The sequence below is a fragment of the Carcharodon carcharias genome, chromosome 34 (genome assembly GCF_017639515.1).
Source record: "Carcharodon carcharias isolate sCarCar2 chromosome 34, sCarCar2.pri, whole genome shotgun sequence".
Classification (NCBI taxonomy): domain Eukaryota; kingdom Metazoa; phylum Chordata; class Chondrichthyes; order Lamniformes; family Lamnidae; genus Carcharodon; species Carcharodon carcharias.
In genome coordinates, this window is record NC_054500.1 from 20,045,017 (window position 1) to 20,059,953 (window position 14,937).

The 14,937-nt window shown below is 45.8% G+C and overlaps 1 protein-coding gene across 6 annotated transcripts in view; it reads left to right on the forward strand.

The window, feature by feature from the left end:
- LOC121272541 (CLK4-associating serine/arginine rich protein) overlaps positions 1 to 14,937 on the forward strand; it is a 48,544-nt gene that overhangs the window by 12,091 nt on the left and 21,516 nt on the right. For all 6 annotated transcript variants that reach the window (XR_005941888.1, XM_041179168.1, XM_041179166.1 and 3 more), the window contains exons 5-13: positions 681 to 782; positions 1,678 to 1,757; positions 3,418 to 3,502; positions 5,156 to 5,298; positions 6,907 to 7,003; positions 7,759 to 7,837; positions 7,970 to 8,043; positions 8,470 to 8,511; positions 10,768 to 10,986. Coding sequence is in view for 5 of the 6 variants with exons in the window: in XM_041179168.1 (XP_041035102.1) it covers positions 681 to 782; positions 1,678 to 1,757; positions 3,418 to 3,502; positions 5,156 to 5,298; positions 6,907 to 7,003; positions 7,759 to 7,837; positions 7,970 to 8,043; positions 8,470 to 8,511; positions 10,768 to 10,986 (921 nt within the window). In the remaining variant the exon portion in view is untranslated. The remainder of the gene's footprint in view (positions 1 to 680; positions 783 to 1,677; positions 1,758 to 3,417; positions 3,503 to 5,155; positions 5,299 to 6,906; positions 7,004 to 7,758; positions 7,838 to 7,969; positions 8,044 to 8,469; positions 8,512 to 10,767; positions 10,987 to 14,937) is intronic.

Here is a 14,937-nt window from a genome sequence, read left to right on the forward strand (position 1 = left end):
TGGTGATTAGCACGCCTTCTGCCAGGTGATGTTAAGTTGACTGGCTATATTCTGTAAGTAACATTCGGAAGAGATAGGAACAGGAGTAGACAGGTAAACCACTCAGTCATTGAGGATTTGGATATGGTTGCACAGTGATTGAGGATTTGTGTAAGGTTGTGGAGCTCCTATGCTGACTCTGCGAGGAAGGGTCCAAGCAGCGGTGACAGCTTAGGATCTTGTCACAGAGGTGAGGCATCATTAGAGAATTGTATGGCGTCCACACTGGCTGCTTTCAACAGTTATGCAGTTCCTCCACTGTTTAATAGTTTCATTTTAATAACTGATTCAAACTCACTTCTCAACTCCACCTGCTGGTTGCTTCCCCAACTATTTTGTTACAGGTTCCTGTTGACATACCAAATTTCCATTCTAAATGTTTACCTATGGAGCTTCTAACATTAAATGTTATCAAAAACATAATGGAAAAAGGAAGCGTGTACACGTTATTTATGATATCCTGGTTCCATTGGGAGCACTCTGACTTCTGAAAATTTGTTGGTTTAATTTCCACTCCAGAACTTTAAGCAGATAATTCAGGCTGAGACTCTGAGTGCTGAGGTATTACCTGTACATGGTGTTTCTTGTTCACAACTCCGTCACCCAGTCATTCTAACAACCCTGTGTTTCTATTTGCCAAGGATGCCCTGGCAGGGTGATACGAACAACATGATAGATCGGTTTGATGTCCGGGCACATCTGGATTATATCCTGGAGTACACCCCACCCTTCCTGTGCGCTCTGTGAGTATCAATGCGATGGATGGGGGGGAATTTTCATCCCTTCGTTTTTCATATAAAGAGAACCCCTTTTGCAGCCTCCACTAATTTTCAGAGGTCCTGGGAACCATAGACCCCCTCCCCCCATACAGTTTAACCTGAATGCCATTCCACAGCCACCAAAATAAGAGGGTTGGTCTCTGAGCTTGGTGTGTATTGCTAGAAGGTACACAAAATTATATTGTAAAGGACCGTCTGTAGTTAAACGGCTGCTTGGTAATATAGAGGTTACATCTTGCTGAAAAGAGAGACACGTTGCCAAAGCTTTTTATCTTGTACTCATCAGGACAAACGCAAGCTTCAAAAAGCTACGGCAACTGGTCAGTCTTTTCAGCAACCTTCAAGTCCGTAGTTACACAGGGCACCTTTAATCTGGCTGTCACCAAGCTCCCCCAGTGGCCTGGTGAACAGTCACACTGGCTGGTGATCTAGATGCCCATACTGAGTGGGCAGCTCCCACAGGTGTTGTGTTAGCCTGTCTTAAACATGCCAGCAGTTAAAGTGGGCCTGCCCCGGAGTGAGCCTAGGAGGAGACGAGAAATGAGCTGGAGCTCCTGCTCACCCTCGGTTTTGAATATGCTCAGTGACTGAGCATCTTCTGGGTCAGAGAATTCCAGAGATCCACAACCCGTGATGAGAGAATTCCTCTTTGTCTCAGTCCTAAGTGGCTGACTCCTTATCCAGTTCTAAACTCTCCACGGAGAGATATAATCCATACCATCCAAGCGTCACACCAACTTATTTGGGAGGTTGCAAAACCCAAGGACCAATTTGGTTGTTTGAAGAATAGTCCCTGTGTCTCTTGGGTTAAAAGATAACAATTAGAATGAGTGACAGAGATTTATTTTCTCTTATCCAGCTCTCCAGAACTTGACAATGATGAACGGAAGTGCAACTACGAGCGATACAGAGGCCTCGTTCAGAACGATTTTGCAGGCAGTAAGTTTCCAGTCTGTTCAGCAGCCCTGTCAGTAGAACCTAGCTGGATTTGTATCAGTGGGGTTGTTGTGATAGTCCACCAGGTAAATTGGCCAAGCTGGTGGTTGTCCAAATCATAAAAACAAAAGGAGAGCTAACCTGTTCAGTTTTTCCTGACAATGCCCCCTCTCACTTCTTGCACCATCCTTGTTTCTGCCTCTTCTCAGCTGTGTCCGCAGGCAGTGCCATGGGAGACCAACTTCGTTCTCTGTTTTCAAAAAGTACAAATGATCTTAGCTTGGCTTGCATTAATAATCACAGCTCCGCCAGCACAGTTCTTGTGCCAATCACTTTGATAAAAGAAAGACAGGAAATACTGCAAATATACAGCAGCCACCTGAAGGGAGGCTTAGGAATGTGGGAACCAGGAGAAGGGCCATTCAGCCCCTCAAGCCTGTTCCACCATCCAGTTAGATCATTGTTAATCTGTGTTGCAACGCCTCAGCTATCCAACTTGGTTAATGTTTGGAATGGTGACCCTTTGTCAGAACTGAATTATTAACCCACCTTTTAAGTCAGAACATAAGAAATAGGAACAGGAGTAGGCCATTCGGCCCATCGAGCCTGCTCCATCAGTCAATAGGATCATGGCTGATTTGCTTGTGGCCTTAACTCCATTTTCCTGTCTGTCTCCCATAATCCTTGACACTCTTGCCGATCAAAAATCTCCCTAACTCAGCCTTGAATATATTCGATGACCCAGTCTCCGTTGCCCTCTGAGGAAGAGAATTCCAAACACTAAAGACCCTCCAAAAGAAAAAATTCCTCCTCACCTGCATCTCCTGCTCAGAGACCCCTTATTTTTTAAACTGTGACCAGCCCCTGCCCAGTTCTAGTCTCCCACATGGGGAAACATCCTCTCAGCATCTACCTTGTCAAGCATCCTCAGAATCTTATATATTTCAATAAGATCACCCCTCATTCTTCTAAACTCCAATGAGTATAGTTTCCTCCTGCTTATCCTATCCTCATAAGGCAATCCATTCATCCCAGGAATCAGTCTAGTGAATTTTTGTTGAACCGCTTCCAAAGCAAATATATCACCCCCCTCCTTAAGAGACCAAAACAGTGCACAGTACTCCAGATCCAGCTTCACTAATGCCCTGTAATAACATCGCAGTTCAGAGTAGATCATCCAATGAGCATAGACCCAACCTACTCAACGTTTCCTCAGAAGAAAATCACTTCATCCCAGAAATTAGCCTTGTGTGCCTTCTCTGAACTGCTTCCGATACAGGTATATCCCTCCGTAAATAAGGAGACCAAAGCTGTGCGCAGTAGCTAGGTATGGTCTCGCCAGTGCCCTGTACAGTTGTAGCAAGGCTTGCCTATTTTTATACTCCGCCCCCTTTAATCAACCTTACATTTACCTGCCTAATTACTTGCTGTACCTGCATGATTCATGTATGAGGATACCCAGATCCCTCTATGCCGCAGCATTCTGCAGTCTCTCCATTCAAATAATATTCTGCTTTTCTGTTCTTCCCACCGAAATGGACAAACCCGCGTTTTCCCACATTGTACTCTTACTCATCACACCCAGTGATTTTTGTTCAGATTTCAGTTTTCCAGCATTCATTTTTTTTTTTTAAAAACCTTCTGGTCTTTTTCTGTGTTTCAGTTGCTGAGGAGCAGTGTCTGTACCAGATATACATCGACGAGTTGTACGGGGGCATGCAGAAACCCAACGAAGATGAGAAGAAGAAGTATGTGCAGAATCCAGGGGGAGGGAGGGTGGAAGGATGGAACAGGAAGTAGCTATGCATTGTCTCTCTCTCTCTCTCTTTTTGTTGCCCAGACTCTCTGATACCTTAGTGCCTAAGTGGACCCAGGTTTGTGTAGAATGAACTCATGTTAATTGGACCTAATGCCATTGGCTTTGATGTCGCCTTGAGCTAGGATATGGACTGAAGGAAGAGAAGAGAAATCTATTACTGAGTACTTGCAGGAGAGAAACACTTAGCCCAAAAGGTCCATGCTGGTGTAGATATGCACCACACGAGCCACCTCCCACCCCTCTGCACCTCACCCCATAACATATCCATCCATTCCTTTCTCCCTCATGTGTTTATCTAGCTTCCCCTTAAACGCATCTATGCTATTTGCCTCGACCACTCTGTAGTAATGCATTCTTACCAGTCTCTGGGTAAAGAAGTTTCTCCTGAATTCCCTACTGGATTTATTAATAAGGACCTTTGTGTTTATGGCCCCTAGTTCTGGTGTTGCTCGCAAGTGGAAACATCATCTCTGCACACACCCTGTCAAAGCCTTTCGTGATCTTAAAGGCCTCTGTCTGGTCGCCCTCAGTTGCCTCTTTTCTAGAGAAAAGACCTCCAGCCTGTTCAGTTTTTCCTGAAGGACATAACATCCCAATTCTGGTCTCTGCTGGCATTCCTACTCCTCACGACCCAGTGAGGTTTGAAATGGAGCTCTGCTGTGATGCCTCTGCAGTGGAATAGTTTGCAGGTGCTCAAAGCAAAGACTGCCCATGAAATACTGAGATTTCAGAAATGCTAGCCATAATAGGCAAGAGAGTAAGAACTAATTGCATTTGATTCTAATTGCAAAAGAACTAAAGCACTGCTATGTTGACAAGCGTGATTGTATGAAACACTTGGGTTTTAAATGTATCTGAATTCTAAAGCAGGGTTGACATGTTAACAGCAGTAGTGATCCCCTTGCTTTGAATTCTATGCCTTTCATCTCAAGCAGTGGTGCTGGGAAAGATTGGGTGGCAAAGTCAGTTTCCATGTCACTTTTTGCCTCTGGCTTCAAAGGGAATCACTGTGGGTATAAAGTGGGTATAAAGCCTTTCCCTCGACTGACTGAATTGACATCTGTGAATCTTTAGCCCTTTACTGAGTGCTCTCCAGCTGCTGAGAGAAGGCCAGTCAAAGAAAGATCTTTACTTAGTGCCTAAAGATGCCTCTTAGAAATTTTGTAGAATTACGTGACAAAGAATTTGCAGCACCAGAAACAGGCTGTTTGCCCAGTTGGTCCATGCTGATGTTAATGCTGCACACGAGCCTCCTCCTCCACCCCCCTCACCCTTCCTTCATCCCACCCCAAGCATATCCTTCAATTTCTTCCTCCTTTATCTACATATGTAGGTTCCTGTTAAATGCACCTATATTATTCCCCTCAACTACACAACATGTGGTAGCAAGTTCCACACCTCCACCATTCCTTGAGTAAAGAAATGTGCTGAAGAGCTCCACAATTAATAAAACACATTGAAGTGTTATGTCTGTTGTTACTTGTGCGCAAACGGCTGCCACGTTCACCTAACAAGATCCAGCCCCCACCGCTCCCCCTAAACAATGCCCACTTAATCACCCATCCATCTTGCTCCCTAACAGACTGGCAGAAAAGAAAGCTTCAATCGGCTACACTTATGACGACAGCTCTGTGACCACAGACGAAAAGATCGAGGAGAGGGACGAAGATGAAGAGGAAGATTCGGATGAGAAGAGCGACTCGGATGAAGAGATCCCTGATATAGGTGAGCTGCAGCAGTGTCCCTGAGAACTGTCCCAAAACCTCCGTAGCAGCAGAAGGCATGTTAACTGTTTAAACAGGAAAGGGTCCAGTCGGTTCTTAACATTAAGGATCAAATTCCTGACCCCAGTGAGGATGTGTGTGTTGCTCCTGGGTTTGGCAGCTCTAGTCTGGCTTCCAGAAGGAAAGAGATTTGAGAGGGAAATTGAATGGGGTTACAAAGGAGATAAAACTGGGAAACCTGAAATACGATTAGAAAATCTGGAAATACGGAGCAGATCAGACAAGTGTTTGAAAAGACAAAAAGGGCAGGTTAATGTTTTGGATGCTGATGGTTTGAATGAATTCCAATCTGACAGCATCTGCATCCTGAATACAATTTAAAGTTTTGTTACCTTTAGTGTTGCTAATTAGCCTGCATTCCAAGATTAAGTGGGTGCTCCATCGAATTCCATAAAGGACTATTGCAATGCAGGTAGGCTGAAGCAAGAATATTACTTCAAGGTCGACCAGACCAATAGGACAGAACTTTAGAAGTTAGTTGCTTTTGTCATGTAGGGGAACAGAGCAGGCAATTTGCCTACGAGGTTCGATAAGCCATGAGGTGAGCGACCAATAATTCTGTTTCCATTGGCGTTTTCGGGAGAGCTCTGCTGCTCTTTCAAGTACTGCCACGGGACCTTTTATATCTACCTGAACAGGCAGGTTTGACATCTCATCTGAATGAATCTGACCGTGCAGTGCCACACTTCAGTGCCAGCGTTATGTGTTTCCATCTTGGAGTGGAGCGCCAACCTAGAACTTAATGATTCATGCAAACTGAACCAAGCTGTATTTTAAATTTAACCTGCATGGCAGAAATAAATTCTTCACTCAGTTGATAACACTTCCAGTTAACTACTGGATAAAGTAGTAGTGTCAAAGCCATTTGGTGAGTTCAGAATGCCAATGGGTGTTAGGGTAGGTGAAATGAAGCACCAGAAGAGGAGAGTGCTGTGTAGTGGTAATGTCACTGGGTTAGTAATCCAGCCACCCAGGTTAGTGCTCTGGGGACATGGGTTCAAATCCCACCACAGCACTGGTGGAATTCAAATTTGATTAACAAATTCAGTGAATTAATGATTTTAAAAATGCCCTTTAGAGAAGGAAATCTGCCATCCTTAACCTGACCTGGTCTACATGTGACTCCAGACCCACAGCAATGTGGTTGACTCTTAATACTCTCGAGTGCAATTTGGGGATGGGTAACAAATGTTGGCCATGCCTGTATCCATATCCTTCCATATCCCATGAACGAAAAAAAAGGATGAGATCAGAGGGCTGAAAGACTTATTTAAGAAGCGTAAAATAAAGCCAGTGACTTTATCATAAGTAGCAGGAGTGGGCCATGTGGTCATCATAGAGGTGACCAGGCTCTGGTTTATACAGAGACCCTGTCATGTAAATGTTATTGTTTTACAAATATATTGGCCAGGAAGGGAGAGTGGCTCCAATTTGTTTCTGAATGTATGGTTTTTCCCTCTTTACCTTTGAATTATGTGCATTGTTCAGGCTATATTTTTGCTGCTAGTCTAGATTGAAGTTTTCTGAATATTTACTTCCTGCCCTTAAGATGTTGAAGTGGACGTTGATGAATTAAACTCTGAACAGACTTTGGAGCTGAACAAACTTGCTACCACTTATGGGATGTCTGAAGGTGACTTTGTCAGGTGAGGTTAAAATGTATCTGTAGTTAGTTGACAAGCACGCCATCTCCTTGAGGTTGTAGCTAGTCATAAGAAATAGGAAAAGGTTTGGGCCATTCGGCCCCTCAAACCTCTCTCACCAATAGATAATGGCTGATCTGATGTGGCCTTCCTGCCTGACAACTGCCCTGCCCCGTCCCATAACTTCCTTGTCAATTAAAGATCTGTCTGACCCAGCCTCCTCTGTTCTCTGTGGGAGAGAATTCCAAACACTAACAACTCTCTGAGAGAAGAAATTCTTCCTCATCCCCATTTTAAATGGGAGACCCCCTATTTTGAAACAGCCGACAGATTCAGGTCTCGTGTGTGCCAAATTAATTGGTCTTCTAGTGGGAGTGGGTTTATAGGGGTTACATTTGGGCTTGACACCTTTTGGTTATGGAACTGGCATTTACACAGCCACCTTCTGGTGTAGTCACTGTTTTAAGCATGGGAAAAAATTGCTTCTTGAAGGTTGATGGGTTGGGAGAAGATAGCTTATGGGTAAGAGCCCCACATGAGCTTCAGAAGAGGGGGATTTCTCCATCTCCTGTCCTCTTCTGGGAGGCTAGACAGCAGTGGAGAGGCTGGGCGGGCAACCTGATGGCACACTCTGAGCTGGAATGATCAGTAATACCTGAGGGGCACCAAGCCTGTGTCTTTCACTGCCAGTTACAACGTTGTGAAGGGTGCAGCCTGTTGTCGAATTTTAAAACCGGATCCTCATTTTCTGCCTGAAGGATGCTGCGGAAAGACAAAGAGGAGGTGGAGGCAATTAAACACGCCAAGGCCCTGGAGGAGGAGAAGGCGATGTACTCGGTAAGGACATCCATTCTTCTTCTTCCTGTACCAGCAATGAGAGAGAGCGCGGGCATGTTGGACATTGCTGTTGGTGCCAGGGTCCGGTGCAGATGAGCAATATAATTATTTTGTCATGGTTCCTGTTTGCAGGGGCGAAGGTCCCGTCGACAAAGGAGAGAATTCAGAGAGAAGCGTTTGAAGGGGAGAAAAATCAGCCCACCCAGGTACAGACCACTTTCTCCAGCATAGTCTCCTCTCATAGCCTCCTCTTTTCAATCCCCCGTCTTATTTGTATAACAAAAAAAGAGCAGGTATGTGCCCTTTTCCCTGATCATGGCCACCCTGTCAGTGTGAAGCTAACCTGGTGAAGATTCGTATCTGGTTTTTTAAAAAAAAATCCTTGTGGATTTGCCAGTTTTCTCCCCGTCTGTTCTGACGGGTGCTGATGGTTGAGCTCAGTTCCACTTACCTTGGACGTTTTCTGGTACCTCGCCCAGGTAGTCACTCTGCCCAAAATGGCGGTGTTGCCATCATGCTGGGCGGACGAGGCTGGCTTTGTCTGTTGGCAGTGTCTGCCACCTAAGGGGAGAGGCGAGGAGGGCAGACGTGTTTAGGAGTCGGTCCATGATGTTGTTTCCTTTGCTTTTCAGTTACGCGAGGAGGGACAGCCCAACGTATGACCCATATAAAAGGTAAATTTTTAACCTTCCAACTGAAGTACGGATAGGAGAGTTCCAACTCATAGAGCAGCCCATTCCTGTGTGGTAGAACACAGAGAATCACAAGGACCAGCTGAGAAGGATTTGCAGAATGATGCTGGATATTTGGGAAAGAAGAAGTGATAATAAAAAAAAGAGCTTCTTCTCACTTGTTTGCATCTATTTCCTTCCCTCCTGTCCCCCCCTCAAACCTCACCACAACCACCAACCATCCCACACGGCATTAATTGCTTGTTCAGTTCTGCAGGCTCTGGAGCCTCTGCTACCTCCGTTCTGACACCAGACAGTGAGTGTGTTGACAAGCTCTGAACGGAGGCTTCAGGGCTGAACCTCAATCCTGTCCTCATTCGACAGATGCCAGCGGGTATGTGCCATCTGATGTTCCAGGACTGGGCACTGGTATAATTATCTCTGCTGCAGTTCAGGGGCACTACGCCAACTCCAGTCACCGAGGTGAGCTGGGCTGTAGTGGTATGGCGGGGGGGGAGAAATGTTGGTATCCAGTGAGATTCTGTAATATGACTTAGCTCGTTACTAGTTTAGGGAGCTGAGCTTTCAAAGGGAACTCTTATAGAAGTGTGTACCCAATAGGTAAGGAGATTTTGTGGCACATGGGTAGCGCCTCCGCCTTTGAGCCAGAAACTCTGCGTTTGAGTCTCACTCCAGGACTTAATGGCCAAGGAAGGTGCGTTCATAACACGGCCGAACAGGTTGAGTATCTGCAAATCCTTCCAACATACGCCAATAGCAGGTAGTAAGAGTGGTGTGATGGAAAGAAATTAGAGCCTCAACCATCACTATCCATAGCTCTAGACTTCAACATGCATGTGAGTGTTGCCACGGCAACTTGAACTCCGAGTAAACTATAACACACCACCACCACTAATAGATACAATTGCTTTCTCCCCACCATGACAGCATAAGGACAGGAGGAAACAGTTCAGACCCTTGATCCTGTCCCACTATTTAGATAGATCACACTGATCTGTACATCAACTCTGTATGCCCGCCTTAGCTTCATAATTCCTCCACAATCTTATCTCACAACAATCTTAAGCGATCTCAAAAATCTTAGTTGGCCTTTTGGGGGAGAGTGTTCCCGATTCTCACAGAGGAGGAAATGCTTCCTGATTATCCAAATGGCCTAGCCCCATCTTGCAGATTGTGCCCATTTGACCTGGATTTCCCCCACCAGGTGGACGTGAGTCGGAATATACCTTCACGGCTGCCATCAGTCCCCTGAGTTGGACGTACACTGGAGGAACAGGCGATAGCGGATTGTCATATTGAACAGGCTAAGGCTTTCAGTGAAACCAGTCTGCTTCAAATTTTCCGTTTCCAATTTACAGTGCTTGACTGCCACAGTTAGTTCCGATTTGTACAGGAATGCATCCAGCTACTCCCAATCATCCCAACAAGGTTATCTTATCATCTGTTGGTGATAAACTGTGGCACATGTTGCAAGTAATGATATTAGACAATAATACAGATACAGCTGCACAAGCTCCTTCTGTCTGGTTGGTTCTAGTTTGCTTTGCGGCCTCTGGGCTGACTGGAAGACAACATTTTATTTTTCTTTATTTATTCTTTCATGGGATGTGGGTTGCCCATCCCTAATTGCCCTTGAACTGAGTGGCTTGCTAGGCCATTTCAGAGGGTAGTTATTCCCGAAAGGACATTATTAGTGAACCAGATGTGTTTTCGTTGCAATCAATTTTGCAACAATCAATTGAGACTAGCTTTTGAACTCCAGACGTTTTTCTTTTATTGAATTTAAATTCCACCAGCTGCCATGGTGGGATTTGAACCCATGTCCCCAGAGCATTAGCCTGGGCCTCTGGATTATCAGTACAGCAACATTACCACCATGCCACTGTCTCTCTCTCTGATTTCTTTATATGTTGGAATGGTTGGTCTATTCAGTCTAACGAGCTGCACTTCCTTGTGATTATATTTGCACAGCATCAAACTGCCCCTAAATCTGCCAGGAATTCTAGCACTGGAAATATTACCCCAATGTGGTCAAAAGTGTTGACGTTAGATTTGGGACAGTCTTCAGTGAGCTTCACTCTGCAAACTAGCCTGTGCTTGGGGTTGTTGATAACTCAGTAAGGGAGCTTTACTTCACGCGTTAACCTTTAGTGTGTTTGTTTAATGGATGGTTGCTGGGGGCGTTTTGCTGTCCTAACCTCACAGTGTAAAGTGCAGTAATGCTTGTGCACCCTTCAGGTCACAGTCCGAATCCAGCTCGGGGACAAGGTCACGGTCACGTTCAAACTCCCCGACCCATGAGGAGAAGATCACTTACATCACAAGCTTCGGGGGAAGTGAAGACGAGGGTGGGTCGACGGCACAGTCAGGAGTGGCCACAGCCAAGGCCCCGCCGGGCAGGCATCGGACCTCCAATTCGCTGCAAAGCTCTGGCACAGGTCATACCAGCTCTTCCCGGTCGGTAATTTTCAAAATCATTCCTTTACCGTTCCCAAAGACGCTGCTTGTGATACTAGGGTGAAAGGTTGGAACTTCCTAAAGAGGGAAGCTTTTGTGTTTTAACCATCTTGTATTTAGTTAATTCTGAGAACAGCCAAGGCCCCTCACAATACAGGGCACGTTGTCATTGTTGGAAAGAGTAACAGAGAAGCGGAGATAAATCGGAAAGCAACGTGGTTTTTAAAAATCCTCTGGCTTGCGGAGAGGAGACTCGGGGAGGTCAGGGTGTCCAACATTGCAAATGAGTGTAATGTACCATGTCTGAAGAACATTCAGGCTGTATCTGATCTGTAGAGCTTTGGCTTGAAACATCAGGACACGCAAGCTGCAGGTCCTGGGCTATTGTGGTCCCTAAACCCTGTCTGTCTCTGTCCCACAGAACTGTTTCCCCTCAGCCCTATTCATGCTTATACTTCCTACTAATCTGTGTGTGGATCAGATGGTTTAGAATAACCTGTCTCCTTTGCTAGATAAATCCTAAATTGCCTAGATGAGTTCAAATCCGTCGCTCGATCGTATCTCAATTAAGGGCACCGTGGCTTCATGTATGACTTTATATATGTGGCCCTGAGCCTGCATGATCTGCATCCTGTGTGAACTCAAAGCCACTTGAGATGTAGACATTGTCATGGACATCATAAAGAAGCTTGTCTGTTTGTTCCTTGATATGTTATATTGCTGCACATTATTCCTTGCCCGCACACAAACTATTTGATGCACGGCCAACCTGTCAGCTTGGGGTGGGACAGAGTTGCCTGGTGCAGTGCCACAGAGTAGACCGGGTGTGAAACTCCATGTTGCCAGGAGGGTAGATGGGCCAGGCAGTAAGCCCTTGCCATGGCGATAGGGGGTTTGTGGGGCGTGGTAGGTAGGTGGAGGGCAGGGGTGAACAAGCCAAACAGTGAGTGCCGTACTCCGAGAGGGTGGGCAGGGAGGTAAATACAGTGGCAAGGAGGGTGGGCAGGACGGGTAGACAGGTTTGGTCATAAGGAACAGTGCTGTTGGGTGGCCTGAAATGCAGCCCCATGTAACTGAGAGTCTGAACTTGTGATTCGGCCATTGGTGTACAGAGCCTGTAACAATGTTTATAACTTCCATGATCACAGGCCTTTTACCTGGGCTATTGTGAAAGAATAACAGTGGTATCGCATCAACTCTAAAATGTTGTGTAAATCTGAATCCCCCGAGAGAGAGAAAATCATAAGATCCAAATAAACCTGACTTGGTAGTTTCCGGCAAGTGTCTTTTTTTTTTGCAAGCTAAGCTGTAACTAAGGAAGTTGAACTGACTGTCTTACTGTACAGTGTCTCTTAGTAAACTGACGAGTACGCAATGTGACTTAATAAACTGACCACAGTTAAACTGGGTTCCAAAAATTTGAGTCAGAGGCTGGGAATTCTGCGGTGAGTAACTCGCCTCCTGACTCCCCAAAGCCTGTCTGTCCATCATCTACAAGGCACAAGTCAGGAGTGTGATGGGATACTCCCCAATTGCCTGGATAAGTGCAACTCCCACAATACTCGAGAAGCTTTACACCATCCAGAACAAAGCAGCCCACTTGATTGGCACCACATTCACAAACATTCACTCCCTCCACCGCTGACGCACAGTAGCAGCAGTGTGTGTACCATCTACAAAATGCACTGCAGCAATTCATCAAGGCTCCTTAGACAGCACCTTCCAAACCCACGACCTCTACCATTCAGAAGGACAAGGGCAGCAGATGGATGGGAACACCACCACCTGGAAGTTCCCCTCCAAGCCCCTCACCACCCTGACTTGGAACTATATCGCCGTTCCTTCACTGTCGCTGGGTCAAAATCCTGGAACTCCCTCCCTAACGGCCTTGTGGTGATAGCTACACCACAGGGACTGCAGCGGTTCAAGAAGGCAGCTCACCACCACCATCTCAAGGGGCAGTTGGGGATGGGCAATAAATGCTGGCCCAGCCAGCAACGCCCACATCCCATCAGTGAATTTTAAAAAAAGGAAAATCAGGCTGATCGTTTTCACACACGCTGTTGTAACGTAATTCTTCATGGAGGTACGTTGGAGTGACTGTGAAGCACTGCTCTGTGAGGAAGGAACAAGAGTTTTGAGTCACCTTGGCCCCTAAAGATTCTGTAGTTCAGAATGGAGGGAATTTGGTCAAGTCTATTTGTTATTTATTCCCTCTGCAATAATTAGATTTTTTTTCAATGACTGTAAATCAGAATAAATTCTGCTCGCAGACGCGATGGGCCGAAGGGCCTCTTCTGCACTGTGAAGTTCTGTAAAAATATTGGTCCCTCTTACTCCACTTCTAGCAACTGTTATTCCATCAGCTTTAAAATGTGTAGTAGTTCAACATCGTTTCATGCAAAGTTGGAACAAGTGACAACAACTTGAGGAGGGTTCACAAAAGGCAATAGGTGGGCAGCGGTCAGGCAGTGGGGAAAGGGGCGTAGCTGTGGGGTTAAGGTCCTGGGAGGGTTTGTTTTTGAAGGCTGAGTAAGATGTAACAAAACGGGGAGGGTTAGGGATCAGTGAGTGTGGGGGGGGGTCTGACACGTGAAGGTCTGCAGCTGATGGTGGAGGATGTTAGAGCAGTTCTGAAGCCTCCGAATGGCATACTCCCGCTCCGAGTTCTTGTGTTCTTGAATGGGTAACATGGCCTCTCTCCGTGACCCTTTGTTTACAGATAAAATTGCTGAAAGGGAGAATGTAAATGAGGAACCACGTCCAAAAACAGAGAGCACAGAAGTAGGTAAGAGAGGAAACCTTTCCTGGAGCTGTGCTGAAAGGTGCTGTGTAGGGCTGAGCCACAGAGCTAGGTGTTAGAGGAGGGTAGAGTGGCCGACAGTGTTGAGGAGGCTGACCAGAGGTGAAGTGCCGAGTTGCACATTTGCTGCTGACAGAAGTCAGGCTGACGGGAATTTCAAATGGGATATTCTGGTGGAAATGGTTTTCCATAAGTCCTGACAAAGTGAAGGTTGCAAATGGAGCAGGAAATGGAAGGGTCGATGGTGTGTTTTTTAAAGGGAGGGTGTGATGGCACCAGTTTGAAAGATGGGTTAACTGTCGAAATCAGGGGAATAGTTCATGATTCCCTTAAGGGTTAGATCAAAGAGAGATGGGCAAAAGGCCAGGAGATGGTGAAATGGCTGAGTAGATGGGCTCGATTGGGGATTGAGGATCTCAAAGATTTTATTTTTAAGAATTGAGGACACAGACTGTGAAAGCTCCTGGCTGGTGACAGCATTTTGGACAAGTGTTAAGACGAGTTATTGCCTCGTGTACACGTGTTATCCATAAGGAAAATATACACCAGGAGCTGAGCACATTGTCCTCCGCAGTGAGCAGGAATTTATGCTGGATGGTGACGGGCGTTAAGCATCGCAAATGTTTTTCTATGTCAAAGGTGCCATATAAATGCAAAACTGAGCCATGCATGACCAATTTCAGTGGCAGCAAAGCTTCCGTGTTGAAGGAAGATTCATTGAAAGCGTTAGGCCATGCTGAGTAGGGATTAACTGGAAGTTTGTGGCTGTTTTAATGAAACGAGACTCGCTCTTGTGTAGCTCCCCCTTGTGTGAAACACCTTGACATTTTTCAGCAGTTAATCTGAGGTCCCGTGTTAATCATGCAGGCAAACAGTGGCCATTTTGCACAAAACCAGAACCTCCAGAACCATTGAGATGTATAACCAGAGAATCTGTCTCTGGTGGTAATAGTGGGGACCTTTTGAAATCCCCCTTCACCACCACAGCAGGCAAAAGGGGCCTCGATTTAACCTTGCTTCCATCGGTACAACAGTCCACTCAATACTGCCTGGATTTAAATGTTGAGTTCCTGGGGTGAGGCAAAAATCACCTGATTCAGGAACTACCTAACACTGAACTTTCAAGTTCAAAGACAGAAAATGCTGGA